Here is a 16090-nt window from a genome sequence, read left to right as displayed (position 1 = left end):
TTAGAGAAAAATACTGAAGTACTGTTTTAAACTATGCCAGCTTCTGCCAGATAGTCCTAAAGCTTAACATCTATTTGTGCTTTATATCTTGAGTACTCTTGCACCATTGAAACTCTCTGACTTGATAGATCCCAGAGGTGGAGGGAAGATGTTACTGTTGCTGGCAATAGCTGTACTCAAGTTGCCTGGGTAAAAGAGGTATTTCTTTGCCTATCCTGAATGTCAATGACAATTGAAAGGCTCCATTACACAAAAATGGTGCAAAATTTTGTCAAAAAGTGAATTACCAAGACAAGCACTGCTGCTAAAAAAGCAGAACAAACTCTGAAACGTTGGAATAATTTGTGCACAGTTATTCAAAGGTATCAGCAAGCAGACACTATTTGTATGGAAAAGCAATTATTACTGGAAAAATGTGAGCTTGTAAATGTAACACATATTGCTTTCCTATGCTTTTTATGTAATTGGTATCATTATGCTACATAATGACACCAATTACTTAAAAATTAAGCACACAATAATGCATACTTCATATTTATTATATTCAGATGGAGTTCCTATCTGCAGCACTTCAGGGCCCGACATCCTTTAATAAATTCTACATGTGCCTTCGGTATTTTCTCTAGGGTTGTATTTTTTAATGCTTACACTTTTAGTGGGGAATCTCAAGCATAAAATATTTAAAAGGTCAATTTTATGATGAAACACATGAGCCTGGATATTCTAAGTGGCACCCTAGACTGCAGAAGCTAATTGCTTTTTGACTGAAGAACTCTCTTAAGTGCTCACACTGGAAACAGGTTCATGTGAAAAGCAGGATGCATCTCTACTCTGCTTCCAAGCCTGCTGGGATTTGTTGAGATGAGTGACGCTGTGAAAAATAGAAATCACCTGGAGCCTGTTAATATCATAATCAAGTGAAAGCACAATTACTGCTGTCTTAATCCATCTGTCTGTATGCATCCGCTCCACTTCCAATCACCTGCTTTAGTCACTGGTGTATTATTATTGAGATGGCATTAAAAAATCCAAGGCATGCATGTTCCAAATTGCTGTATGCTCTTCCACGTCAGCCCGTCTGTGTCTGTAGCTTTAGTGAGGCCATTTGTCAAGAAGGAGAGCAAACTAAGGTCCCAGATTGAATTAAGTAAAGCCAAAGTACCTTTGTGTGTGGAGGTTGGCTGAATGATGCCCAAATTTAAGTTAGCAGATTGCAATTTTGACAAGTACCATTTATGTTAAATGAAGAGGAAAAAAAATATCAAACAAATATACTGAATTCTAACAACTCATGTAAAGCTCAGTAATGCTCAATAGATGCCACATCACATATCTGGAACACTAAGGTAGCTTTGGTAAACAAACATAAATTTCTAGAGTATGATGGCAGTTCTGCAAAAACAATCTGACATGATAATATACTTAGTTTTTTATTTCACCCTGAATGATGTTTGATAGTGTAAGTGATCAAACGGACTGACAAGAATTCTGCATGATAAAATCAATTTACAACAACAACAGCATCAACAATCAAGCAAAAAAACTGCAACAAGCAACCCAAGTAGTAACTTAGAATAAGAAAATGCTAACTGAACTAAGGGTATATTTTCAAATTTTGGTAGACAAGCTATAGGGAGGAATGTTGGATAGTTTAAAAATTGAGACATTCACCATCTCCAGCTAATAGATCTTTTTCATGTGAAAATCTCTCAGACATTCTTTTAAAAAAGCTGAATATTACTCCCCATGTGAGTCTCTCATTTGCTAAATGCTTTGTATAGAAAAATACTAGATCCTAGGATTCATATAAAAAAACTCTACATCTATAATCAAAGAGACTCTTAGAAACCATTTTGAAGTTCATCAGAAGAATGGGTTTTGAAGGTAATTGTAGATATCGGAAGAGAATGGCAGGTTCTTGTACACCCCCTTAAGATATTAAAAATAAAATTCTAAAAAGAGCTAGCTTTCCAAAAGTGATGATAAACACAGTTTTGTGTTTATGTGCACAAACCAGGAGTTAATCTGTAATCTCTCAGTTTAAAATTCCTTGTTCTTTTCCAGTTGACAGTCTGTTTGGGAGAGAAAAAACCCTTCAACAGTCTTTCAGAAGAATGTTACTTTTTAATTTCAATGAAGTTTTGTTTAAACACCTGAAGTTAGAGGAAGAATCATAAACCTCCTGAATGGTCTATGAAGCTGCGTATGTTGACTCCAAAATGCCACCAAATCCCTCCATGAGGCAGCTAATGGCCTTAATGCTCTTCACATTGCCTTCAAAATCCCCCCTGAGACTTGTTCAAAGCTCTGTGTGCTGAGTTGAGCTCTCTAAGGAGCTATGGATCAAATGGAGCCTGTTGCTCCTAAGCATGTCAGAGCTGAGGAAGACACCTGTGCAAAGTTCAGCTCCGAGTTCAGACCTGTTCTGAGGTCAAAATCCCCAGATCAAACCTCGCTCAAGTGCTTGGTGCTTGTTCAGCACACTGAAGTCAGCTGTCTTCTGTGTCTGCCCTTGTCTAGAAATCCCTTGTCTGGAAATATGTGGGATTAATTTTGTTTTTCTGGGACTTCATGAATTCTTGTTAGTTATGGATCTCACTATCCAAGGCAATTCCCAGTAAGTGCATAAAAGGATAATACCTTCATATGACTTTGGAAACAAACCTGTTGGACCTGTTGGATTTTTTTGGTGGCATTTTTTTGTTAGTTTTTTGTTTGTTTGTTTGGTTGGTTGGTTTACATAAAATTACAGGAAACAAATTAAAAAACCAACCAAAAAAAAAAAAACCCACCACAACCACCCTCGTTCTTTTTTATTTCTCTTGTTTCTCAGGTTCTTATTGACTGTTTTAATTTAAATAAGTCACAAAGTTTAAGGAAGATAAACGGCTACACAAAAGGAGTATTTCAGGATAGAAAATACAATGTACTGTGAAGGGAATTTGTTCTTCCTCATATTTAAAAATTAAAGCATTAAATGACTATTACTTTTGGCAATTTTTAGGATCTTCATAGTGAACCTCTCATTGCAGTTTTGTTTCCAGAATCAAAAAGAGACTGGAAATGCAGCATGTATTGCTTACCTATGTCTCAGATATAATCAGTATAATAATTTTTAATGTAGCTAACCTCTTCCACTCAGTCAGAGCTTCATAACTCATGTGCAGAAGACATTTGGAAAGATCTGATGCATTAAAAATGACAATTTGTTTCGTTCATGTAATTCACATTTCTGTAAAATTTGCTGCATCTCTGTATTCTGATGGTTGCAGCAGGAAGCAATAATCATGACAAAAAAGAGCTAACAGCCTAGGGAAAAATCCTTTTCTTATGATACACAGTGATTTTAGAATGATATTTACAAACCACAAAGCCACTGAAACCTAAAATGTAGTTTCAGACAGGGTACAAACAATGATTTAGCAGATTAACGTTTTTGAAGATGAGATCATTTAATGGAGTTTGTAACAGAAAATGTTTGCAAAAGTCCTCTGCAACCTTTCAAATGTATCTGGGTTATGTATTTTGTACTATTGCTGCCTAGACACAGCAAATTTTCTGCAGGCGTCTCTAACAGAGAATCAGGAGGCTGCCATCTGAAAATGAAGCAAGCATCACCAGCTGATACAGCAAATGCCAAGTGGCCATTTAGCAGTGCCAGCTCACGATAGACTCACACAGAAAAACTACCTGCCCCCTTCTCCCTTTTGTACCTAAATCTTCAGGAAACTAAATCACTTCCTAAAAGCAGGGATGGAGAAAGCAGTCTATTATTCCCTGGCAGACCACAAAGGATTGCCCATATTGACAATCTGTTTTGTGTAGGCAGGCTGCAGAAGCAATAAATCCTATTAACCTGTTCAAAGTCAAATGAAGACATTAGAAAGCAGAGCTGCTATTACATGCAGCGGTGAAAGAAGAGCATATGAAAGAAAGGTTAAATGGATGCACCAGTATTACATTGTGCAGCTACAACTGCAAAATTCCCCCAAACCTTTCTATCACCTGCTATTGCCCTTCAGGATAGTAATTATATTCCCTTCAAGCTAACTAGCTGACCATTCAAATATTATCTTCTGTTCTGTCAATGATAATTTTCAAGATTAAAAAAATCAATTTCAAGCTAACAGGACTTCTGTGGAAAATGCTTATGTTATACTATGGTCTTGCTAGTACAAACTTCCTCTGTCCAAAACATATGCCATTTTGTGTGAATAGACCATTCTGGAGATTTACTGTAATTATGCCATGATGTGCTTATTGTTATGGATTCGGCAGCCTTTCTGCCTCTCTACCTGTTTTGTTTGAGAGCAGCTGCTAGCTTCAAGCTGTTGCCTGCTTCCAGAAGCTGAATGAAGGAGTGCTTTCCAGGGAAGACATGTTTTGAAACAGACATACTGACAATAAACTGGTTCACTAGGGAGGTATAACATTGACTGGATAAAAGTTGAGTAATCATTCTATGATAATTTACTGAAACTGGGTGCAATTTGCTTTAAAATAGAAATTCCCTCTGCTGCTTATGTTGGACTTGGAGGACTTTTACTGATAAAAGCATGGCATTTGCTTTTATGAAATAGCTGATCTTTGAAGATTCATTAAACCTCATTATTTTTTCTTATGCATAAAGGACTGTTAATACTTATTCACTGAATGAGAGGAATGGGAATAATGGAGTTGTCTAAAGCAAGGCTTGACAGTGCTTCTCTTCCTCCAGTTCTCTCTGCTCCTTGTGACTGAATACACTGAATTGAATTACTAAGGAAAGCCTTGATGATCTCTTGGGGAAATGGCGAGCTCTTCAGGTGAGGCTGCCCAGCATTGCCTTGCTTTCTGTGCTTGGTTTTAATTATGAATCAGATGTGTGCAGTCAGTTCAGTTCCTCCCAGAGCTGCTCTTCCGTGGGAGTGGGGAGGATGTGTTGAGGATCCAGCCCCTTTTCGGTAGCCACTTCCCAGAGCACTCCCAGGAAACAGGGCTGTCTGAACAACAGCTGACCTAAATGGAAGGTAGGGAATTGCATCCTAACCCCAGGTCTATTTTTCCTATCTTTATGAAAAGAGTATGTGGAAAAGGAAACAGTTAACTAATTAGGTGCAAAACAACAATGCAAAAATGTCAGAGATTTTTCTACTGTGTTCTTGTTACAACCTTCTCGCTGGAAATGGCAGATATTAATATTTTATTGACTTGAACCTCTGGGGTAGATTCCAGATGTCACTACTTGATCATTGTGAACATATAAGGAAAAATAAATTCTGTCATGGCAGTGTTGAATTCCCATCTATGGAAACAATTGTTACCAGAAGACAAATGCTCCTGTGGCTTTGTAGATGCCTTTTTTTCCTCTGGTTGTGATTGTTCACACACAGCCGATCTGTTTTCAGAAAACATGGACATACAGAAGGAAAATAAAGCAGAGGAAAAGTCACAACATTTCATTATTAAATTGTATACATTAAGAAGTAACTATTTCCTTTACTGTGCTCAGACCAGAATAGAGGCTGACAAAGTTCAAAGGTAGAGTTAAAAGAATGCTGCCTCCTGGGAAAAAACCTGCTCCAATGGTTTTGAAAACATGAATCACTTTATGCCAGTCTGTTTCAAGCAATTGGGTACTGCAAAACTGATGTCTCAATAGTGTTGCAGATTAGGTGAAAGGTGCTGCTCAGGGGCTCACCTTGAAAGCCCCCCAGACACATCAGAAATGCATGCATGTGCTCTCTACCTGCCCAACCGGTGCTGAAGATGACATCTATTAAAGAAGTGGTGAGAATTGGCTGATGTCAACTGAGAATATGAGCAAAGAACAGATAACCTCTGATTTCAAGGGTAAGTAATTTCTTCAGTTAGATGGAACAATTACTTTTTCAGTAATGAATATTACCTACCACTTAAAATCTAGGCTTCAAGTGGTAATTTTAAAAAAAATTCAAGAAAAAGACTCAATTTGCAATCTCAGTCTCCCGTTTCCTTAGAACTTCAGCACTGCAGATGTCAGAGAGCCATTGCATGCACTGTTTTGTATGCTACATAAGCACTAAAAAATTAAGACATATGATAAACTTTCCCCTCCCAGCACTAGGATTCCAATTCACATTTCCTTCCTGAACTGCAAGGTGAGAGTCCACAGAATGACTCAAACACAAGCTGGAGATCTAGATGTCATTGGTGTTGCTAAATGTCCAGGGAACACCAACTCTCAGTGTGCAATTGCCATGACTTTGTGAACATACAGAAGTGTGTATATAGACATAGTATCAACTGAAATAACCTACAGACTGTCTTCTGACCTAGAGGCCAAATGGTATAGCACAGCTTATGTTCACACAAATAAGCTCTTTTTCTGCCTCAGAACAAGATGAGAAGGTCCAAACTGGCTATCAGAGATGCTCTCTGGTTTGTGCTACCTCTGTACCCATGGCCCAACACAGTCTGGGACAGGGATACTGGTCTGGGCTGAATGCATGACAGAGATTTTGGCAAAAGTCAAACATTATGAATAATCATGCTTCAGTTTTTAGGATGAGCCCTAAAGTACAAGTATAAATGTACTATGAAAGTCCAGAGCCCAGCAGCCAGCCAAAAATTCTACCAGAAAACCAGGTACTATGTTAAAGCTCACTTGCCTGCACTTTAAGTGAAGATCATCAGACACTGTTATGTTAAGACAAAACGTTTCAGAGCTGATGCATTTTTCAAAAGAATCATGGTCCTTCAGAAAATTCCCAACTAGCTCTGATTCTGAGATTGCAAGAGAAACTTAAGCTATCAAAAATATTGTGAGAAGTTTTCTGACCCAAATAACTTAGCCTGACTCAGACACTTATTCCAAAGGTACAGTTGCATGAAAGCAAGGTACTTCAAATTTTTTTTTTTTTTCTGGAAGACAAAAGCTGTGTTACAATGTGTTTGCTAGAAAATTGGGAAAAAAATTGCAGAATTCATAATGTCATATAATTGTTTTTATTGTACACACACTAAAGATCAAGAATATCTAAATACTTCCTAGGTTTTTTTTTCCTTAGACATAGTTATTATTTTTAATGGGGTAGTTAGCTCTACCAGAAGCACTCAAGTTGGATTATAGAATTTCAGGAATCTATCATTGATCAGTGTCTTCAATAAGGTTCAGTTACAGCTGCTGACATTGTTTATCTTTAGTGAACTTTACAGGCCAGATTTTCAGAACCATGGTATTGTGACCAGAGTAGTCATGACTAAAGCTGCAAAACAGTTCATTCTATGTTTTCGTAATACTATGTTTTTATGTGCTCAGTTCATCTTTTGCTCAGGAAGCTGTGCAAACAGCACACAAAAATGAAGCATGAAGAATTATACTTAAGTATGCCATTAAAATTTCACCACAGATTTAAGAAACAATCATATTTCTGTATTTTTCTGGTTGTTGATTTTTTTTTTTAATATGTTTGTCTATGATGAAGTGAGGAAGTTTGTTATATGTTTTTGACACTCTATATTATATTCAGGAAAAAAATCACCTTAACTCGTACACTGAGTCCCTGTACTTCTAGAATTAGAGGGGCTTTTTCTGGGATATGAAACAAAATGGCAAATTTCACTTCTGTATAAAGCAGAACAAAACAGTACTGTAATATCAGCAGGAATACCAAACATGGTGACACTAAGGCATAGCTGTACTGTGGATGGGGTTTTCAATATTTCCAAGGAGCAGCCCTCATTTTTATTGTACTTTCAGAACCAGGTTGGTGAACCTGGCACTCAACTATGAGTTTTCAGTATGAAGAGGTATTGCCTGTTGTTTAACTACATGTTGTAAAAGAATACTTACGATTACAGAAGCTTGGGCTACTTATTATTATAGCTGTCCTTCTCAGTATTATTCTTACATCTCAAGTGTAATAAGCTGTTTAGACTTTGTAAATTCCTTTGTATAGAGAGAAAATCAAACAAACTAGGCTTTTTATCCAGAATCTCTTCAAAGAGAAAGGTTCACCAAAACCAGGTAAATAGGCCCCAGTCCAAGTCACCTGACCTATGTATAGCTGGAACATGTTCACATGCAGCTCTCATGCTACAACAGTGAAATAAAAACAGGACTATGCCAATACCAGAACTGAGAAATAATTTAAATGCCAGCTGTGGGAGGAAGCAAGTCAGAAAGAAAGCATCACCAGTCAGCACGGCACCACCCACACCACACAGCCCCAGGACAGCCATGAGGACTGAACCTGGGGATCCATAATCTCATTGCTTTGCCATATCACCGTGGGGTCAACCAGAATTTAGAGTCCCTGTGTCAAGGGATACTTATGAGGTTGTCAAAACAAATTCTCAGGAAAATTCACTCAGGCCTCAAAGTAATGAGGCCAATGTTCAGCTCTTTGTTTTCATAATTCCAATCTCACTAAAAAAAAAAAACACCAAAAAAAAACCCCCCACATATGCTCTTTGCCTTTGCTAGTGCAAGAACATCTGTGAGAAGCAGAACTGCTTCTTCCAGTCTCAGCTCGTGCTGGTGCTGTTGTCTTTCTCTCCACCAGGGATATAAACCCTTCAGAGACAATCATGTTTGCCTTGGTTAGGTAAGACTGTTTAAAGCTGACTTCTCTCTTCTGAGTTGGAGAAAACTTGTTTTCAGACAATTATATAGCTTAGTTTTATACAAACACAGCTCATTAAGAAGGGAAGTTTTTATGGAAATGAATGAGTACAAAGCTACTGACAAAGCAACCTACTCATTATGAAAAATGTTTATGCTTTGATGTGTAAAATTCAGTTTTCTGCAAGAAGCGAAGAAATGCAGGTAAAATTTGATAGAAGCAATAACAGATAATACATACAGACATTACAAAAAATCTCTTATAGCAATACTTCGAAATACTAATGACATATGCTTTAGCATTATTGTCAAACACAGAAACAGCAATATACTGTGCTCTGAGCCAATGTCAAAGATACTTGAACCTGATGCCTGTCTGCTAACATGGCAAGACAGTATTGTTAACATTTTACAATGATGCATAACCTCTTCACATTGTGCTGATTTTGCCCAGTCCCACAGTGAAAAAAAAGACTTTCTAAAGTATCAACCTATATCACTAAGAATCAATTTTCTTTCAACCATTGTATTGCCCTAGAAAAGAACTTTGCTTCAATTAAATAATGTTTTGTCCATTAGATTCAATGAGTCACAGTTTAATTACATGAACTCTTGTCTCCTTACCACATATAAATATGCTCACAACTCTAAAAGTACAGGAAGAGATAGCTGATGTGCAAAGTACATGTATGAGTACAAGCAAGTACTGTACGGGATGGAGGCTGCAGACAGAAGGGAGGTGCAGGAACAAAGTTATCACAGACAAATCTAAGAATGGGCTTTTATGTGCAAGATGTACTTTCTGAATAACTGAAGGTCTTTATATTGGGTGAAAAAGACTGGAAAATTAAGAACACAACATTGTGTTTACTGCTGCATTTAATGTTTTGCAAGAGCTTTGCTGCATTTTGTTTCTTCCCAGCATATCACACTGTATGTATTTTGAGTAGAGGAATGGAATATGCTGGTTTATTGGCAGAACACAAGGGCTACATCAATAGGTCACTCCTCCTAAAAGATGAGTATTATCCACCTGAGCACAGTGAAGGCTGTTGCTACAGTACAAGCGCTTAGAATATTCTTTTGCAACTCTGTCAAAGGCACCTGCCTGTTTAATTTTAGAATTTCAGCTTGGACTATCCAGGGCAAACCCCTGTGTTTTTTCCACTCATGAATATTTCGGGACACAGAAACACTCTTTTGCTGTTTGCCTCATTCCTAATGGCATTATTAGTTAGTCAGCTTTATTTTCCATGCATTCCTGTGGCTACTTGCCAGATTCTCTTCTCCCTTTGCTGTTTGGCCTCACCTTGTATCATGCAGTCTGTCCTGGTGATATATCTGCTGCCTGATTCTTTCAGTCTTGCTCTATAATTTGCAGCTTTTTCTGGAGGAACTTCTGGCATTTTTCTCTGCTCAGGTATTATCAATATCTTCCCAAATAAAAATTAAAATTAAAACCACAAGGACAAAAAAAAAAAAAAAAAAGAAATCAATGTACCTCCCTTGCAGAAGGCTTGTTTTCTCTTTCTGGTTTAAATGCCAGAGCTTTACAAGCTCTCTTATTAACCTTTGGTGTCCTACTTATACCCTCTTGATGTCTCACTCTGTGAGTCTCAGCTTCTGAGGAGCATCCTGCTTCTCCTCCTCTGCTATGTCTTCTCCTTACTCCTGAAAACGCCCACTGCTGAGATTATTTTCCACCTCTTGCTTTAAAACCTTCATTTCTTCTCAGTTTTGTCCAGTGAAATTCATCTACTTCATTCTCTTGCAAGGCTCCCTGTGGCCTGTCCCACCTGGCTTGTCCCCTCCTATCAGTGTGAGAGTGCACTACTAATGAGACACCAGCTTCTTCTCAGCCAATTCCTAAATTTCACACACTTCTGTCTTTTACTGCTTTATAGAATAATTTTCCAGCAAATAAAATTTATCAGAAGTTTACTCATTCTGAATCATAGGGCCTTTTTTATTATGCCTACAGGAAAGATGACAATGGTCAAACAGGAGGTCCAATGAAACCTCAAACTAGTATTCACTCTCTGTCTTCCTGTCTTGTCCTCCTTTCATTTCCATATGGGCTGGCTGGCTTGTTTTATACTTTGAAGGTTAGTTCTTTTGGATGGGAACAACTGCTTTTTTTTCTTTTTTTTCCCAATCGTATTTCCTCAGCAATGTTGAGGGTCTTTAAGTGTTAGACTCTGCGTAACATATTTGAGCATGGAGGTCTAAAACACAGGTAGACAGTTCAGTAAATATATTCTTGTAAAAGTACACTTTTACTGAGTACTCCTATCTCTCCGCCTGGGCATGAGAGTATTTAATGCCACCTGTGCTATGCAAACATCAAAGATTTTAAGACTATCCTATTCTAATTATTAATCCTTAAGAGAAGCAGAGAACATTAATGCTATTCTACTGCTCTAAGTGCTAAAATACATACACAGACTACCTTTCCATAATATTGGATTACCTGCAATGTTTAATGGAATTGTCCTGGCAGCATCTTTCTCAAATATTTAAGAACCACTGTTTGTATAATACGGACAGTAATTGGCATGAATTAAGCATCTTGCCAAAGGTCTTATGGTAAGTCTGCAACAGAGCAGAGATTTTGATGCTGGCATCCTAACTTCATAGCTGTCCCAGTGCCTCTTAATAACACAGTTATGCTTCATGATGTTTTAAATCAATCTGACAGCATCAGGGCTTGAAAGGTATTGTGAACAATGCAGACTTTGCAGAAATCCAAACAGTATACATTTACCATAAATACTACGGATGGGTAATTACATATTACAAATTTTGAAGCATGAAATAATAATTTTAATGATTGCATGAAGCATGTGCTCAAGCATAAATACAGGAAGGAACAAAAAGAAATTCAGACTAATATATAGCACATAAAAGTCCGTGGACAGGATCACTTTGAAAATGGTCAATACTTTTGTGTAACAGTTTATTTATGGTTTTATTTATTTGGTATGTAAATTACCATCAATAATGCAGATGCAGTACATAAGAAATGCCTTTCTTCCACTTGTTTTACTGGAATAATATTACATAGTTCATCTTTTCAAGGGCTATATGACTAAAACCCAAACTGGATAAGATGATGCCTTCACATTAGTCTTATTCCCATAACTCAGACACTTATCTCCACTAAAATCAATAGATTTTTGAGTGTGCAAGAAGTAAAAGACAAGCATACTAAATACTTTTAATCCTGTGTTGGCAAATAGACTTGTAATTCTTTTACACTTATCTCTAAGGCTGATCTCTACTTTGCATATTTTCAGAGTTTTGATCTACAAATGGGTTTTAATTTGTTGACTTTTGCAAGAACAGACTTGTGGGAGTGAGGGCAGGTCATGCATAATCAAAGAGTAAAACAAAGACAAAAGAGAGATGCAGACAATCTGAGCTCAATTTCTGTATGAAATACAATTAACATTATAATTTCCTTGTACCACACAAAGACCTTCCTGTACTGGGTGTCCTGCATATTTAGGGGATTTTTGAAAGATTCAAGAGATCTCTATCTAGGCAAATGGTACAGAGTCTTATGAAATGAACATGAAAAATGTAGGCATGCTTTTGTCTCTCTTTGGCACTTGGTAAGAGGCACAGAAAGATGAAAGGACTTTCAAAAGAACATTGTGCTAGATCTGGAAGCAGAACCCTCTGACTCAGGGCCTGAACTGAAAAGCTTTTTGCCTTCTGTTAGAAGACAAGAATTCAACAAACTGTGGAAATGAGGAAAATTGTACATAGGCTCTGTAAGTAGAATTAGACATTGATATGCGTGAGTGCTTGAGAAACTGCCAGCTTACAAGAAACTTTCAGCTGTATGACAAAAGGCTGGGATGCAAATGCCATTTATACTCAGAGCCAATGACTACCTTAAACCCTGATAGGGCATGCCAAGATTAACAGTGGTGTATAACCTGCACTGTGTCCCTCCCAAACACTGCTCTCCCCATGGTGAAGTGGCAGCTAGTCCTCCTATTGTTTAGAGGTAGGAAGCTTCAGCCAGACTCCACTCTGCAGATACAATATAGAATGCAACTCAAATAGTTGCAAATCAAAACCCTATTAGTACGACTGACCTCATTCTTTACCTGGAAAAATTCTCTCCAGAGATCAGTCATTTAAGTATATCTATCCTTGATAACCCAGTAGGCCTGAAAATGAAATAGCTTCTCTAATGCAAGCAACAAGAATCAATAACCTTTAAACACACAAGGACATTTTATTGTCTGAAGTGTATATGAGTCATGCCATCACTAGACCAGTTCATTTTTGTAATTTGTAGACAATAAGGACAGGCAGCGTTGTGGTCCTTGCAGAGAATATTGGATGGGCCAGATGCTCAAGACTTGGGAGCTCTGTAAATCAGACTTTCCTGGGAGAAATGCCTAGTGGAGAGTATGTGAGCACAGGCTACATTAAGGGTTGATTCTTTAAAAAAAAAAATTGAATTAGTTGTGGCCAAAATTATGCATTTTTTTCTGCATTTATCAGCAAACCTTTAAATAGATATTGTTGTCAAAGTGTGATGAAGCTAAAATGTCACCTTTGCAGATTCAGCTACAATATTGATTAAGAATTGGGGAGGGCAGGAAATGAGAGAGTTTTGCCATGGAAATACAGAATCACAGATTCACAGAATCGTTAGAGTAGGAAGGGACCTCTGGAAATCATCTAGTCCAACTCCACTGACAATGCAATTCCTTAGGAATTCCACTGATTGACACAAGGAAAAGAAAAGGTGGGAGGTATATATTAGAAGCGGGTCCTAGGCAATTTGGAAAGTCTGTTCCTCTCAAGTACCTCAGCCAATGGGGAAAGAGAGTGGCAGGGAAAATTCAGATAAGAAGGAGGCTGAGTCCTCTAACAATTAGAGAGACCCCATGGGAAATGCCCATGAACTCTCGCTTTATTCAAATAAAGTAACTCTTTATTTGAATAAAGGGGAATCCTCTGTCTCCTTTTTGGACATAAACCTCTGATGTTTGTGGGTTAATTTTCCTGACACAAACAGTGCTTTTCTTTGTATTATATGTCACTGAGTTTCACTAATTAATTCCTCTGTTTCCCATTTAATCAAATTTAATATGGGAGTGAATTTACACTATTAGAAAAAAATAGCCACAAAGGGAAATGTGAAAGTTATGTAAACAGTAGTCAAGCACAAGGTTTGTAAAATTGACCATTAAAATTTGTAAAATTGACCCATACTTACAGGTGCAGCTCTGTACCTGTGATAATCACATTTAGAGTAACATGAATGGGAGTATAACACAGATGTAGTTAGCTACAGTTAGCAGATTACTAATGGCTTGTTGTTTTGAACCATTACTTTGACTTGAAAAGAATGAGTTTATCCAAAAACAGGTCTATTTAAATACAGACGCAAAAAACCTTGTTGAATCAGGAACAGAACTGAGCTTGAACTACATTTACCTCAAATTTCTTGTTCCTCGTTCATTAAATTAAAAAAAAAAAGAAAAAAGGCAGGAAAAATAGCCTGGTTATCTGTATTTGAAGGCTTGAGAGTAGGAGGGCTCTGCAGAGGGATCAGGGCAGGCTGAATCAATGGGCCAAAGCCAATTGGGTGAAGCTCAACAAGGCCAAGTGCCAGGTCCTGCACTTGGGTCACAACAACCATAGGCACTGCCACAGGCTGGGGGCAGAGTGTTTGGAAAGTTGCCCTTTGAAAAAGGACTCGGGGTGCTGGTCAACACTGACTGAGCATGAGCCAGTGAGTGCCCACGTGGCCAAGGCAAATGGCATCCTGGTCTGGATGAAGGGAAATCAAGCTTGCACCAGGGAAGCTTTATGTAGTATATTAAGAAAAAATTATTCACCAAAAGGTTTGTCAAGCTCTTGAACAGGGTGCCCAGGGCAATGGTGGAGTTGCCTTCCCTGGAGGTGTTTAAAATATGTGTAGATGTGGTGCTTAAGTGCAGGCTTCAATGTTGGACTTGGAAGTCTTGGGTTAAGGGTTGGGCTTGACGATTTTAGAGGTCTTTTCCAACCAAAATTATTCAATGAAGCTATAATTCCACGATTAAAGCTTGAGTGATATAAAATGCTGGGGAATAGGTAGATAGAAAAGCTGCTCACTTTTTGGATAGCTGTGATCTCCATTATACATTTTTCCCCCCAGGCGAACAGTTTTCATCCCTTATAAATTTTCTGCAGTGTAACATTGAATTCTTGTACTCCTAAAAAAGATTTAAGATCTTGGGTTTTGATTTTCATATAAGTGTAACTTTTTTGGAAGGGGAGGGAAAGCCTCTCCTACTGTAGTCTAGTGTCAATTAATACAGTTAAAGACAAACTGATGATATTTAAGTCCTGTGAACTGATCCGTGAATCTATTTTTACCATTGGTTTGTCTTTTGTATTCAATTTCATATTTAATTTGGCTTTCACAACAATATCGGTAACTTGCTATTATGTCAAAACTTATATATTATAGTATCAGGAAAACAGAGTGTGCCTTGTCAGTAGTTCTTAGTACAATAATAAATATGTATGTTGGAAATTTTTGCATGCAGCTATCTTGAAGTGGCTGAATGACAACTGAGTTTCATAACTAAACTAAGACACAAATCTAGGGTTTGTGAGTGAATGCCACAAACATCCACTATTCCAATAAATACAAGAAGAAATCCTGCAAAGGTGGTGGAATTGAAGTTATTTGTAAACACTTACTGCAAGGAAGATCTGAAGAGAACTGTGAGCCACTTCTATGTACTGATATTCAAGGAAACACCCCGAGACAGTGATATAACGATGATCCTCTGGTGCCCACTCTGGTGCTGGGGTTACTGAGGTCACGGTGCAGCCCGGCCCATTCTCCATCCACCAGGAACGGTGCATTGAGATGTTAAAGGTCAGAATGAGATCTGTTTCCTGCAGAAGAACAAGAGAAGAATTAATGCATGGGGATGGTACTGTGGTATCCAATGCCTCAGCAAAGGATTTCACAGCATGCATAAAGAAGCAAAGAGCTGCAATAAAACTGCGCTGTCGCATGAAAGTTAGTGGAGCTTGCCTGCTGCAAGCAGAAGTAGCTGTACCCTGTCAGGCAGAAATGCTTTGGAGCAGAAAAATAATCCTGCAAGCCAGGATCTGTTCCTAGACATCATGGCAGCCTAGACCATAGCACTCATTTCTGTAATTGCCATTTTCCAGTGGATACCATAAGGATAGATGGCCCATGTTTTGTTGGTCTGATGTACCAAACTATAAAACCATCCCCCAGAATTAAGACTTCATACACTTTAATATACACACATCATCTGCAAGGAGTTTTTCCTCATGGACCCAATGAAGGAGAACTCTGCTGAAATATTGGAGAAGATTGAAGAAAAGGATCCTATACATTTGCTTGCAGGCAAATCTCTTTACAATGCCTCTGTCTGATTGGTAATTTCCTACGATCCTGCAAAGAAATAGTGAGTGCTGCCTTGTCTAAAGACTACTGGGCTAGTTAAA

The 16090-nt window shown here is 38.0% G+C and overlaps 1 protein-coding gene across 5 annotated transcripts in view; it reads right to left on the bottom strand.

Moving 5' to 3' along the window:
- Positions 1–16090, bottom strand: part of NKAIN2 (sodium/potassium transporting ATPase interacting 2) — a 511838-nt gene that overhangs the window by 58795 nt on the left and 436953 nt on the right. For all 5 annotated transcript variants that reach the window (XM_072926844.1, XM_072926845.1, XM_072926846.1 and 2 more), the window contains one exon: positions 15305–15505. In XM_072926844.1, coding sequence (XP_072782945.1) covers positions 15305–15505 — 201 coding nt within the window. The remainder of the gene's footprint in view (positions 1–15304; positions 15506–16090) is intronic.

The sequence above is a fragment of the Taeniopygia guttata genome, chromosome 3 (assembly GCF_048771995.1).
Source record: "Taeniopygia guttata chromosome 3, bTaeGut7.mat, whole genome shotgun sequence".
Lineage (NCBI taxonomy): Eukaryota > Metazoa > Chordata > Aves > Passeriformes > Estrildidae > Taeniopygia > Taeniopygia guttata.
This window is presented reverse-complemented; position numbering and strand designations above follow the sequence as displayed.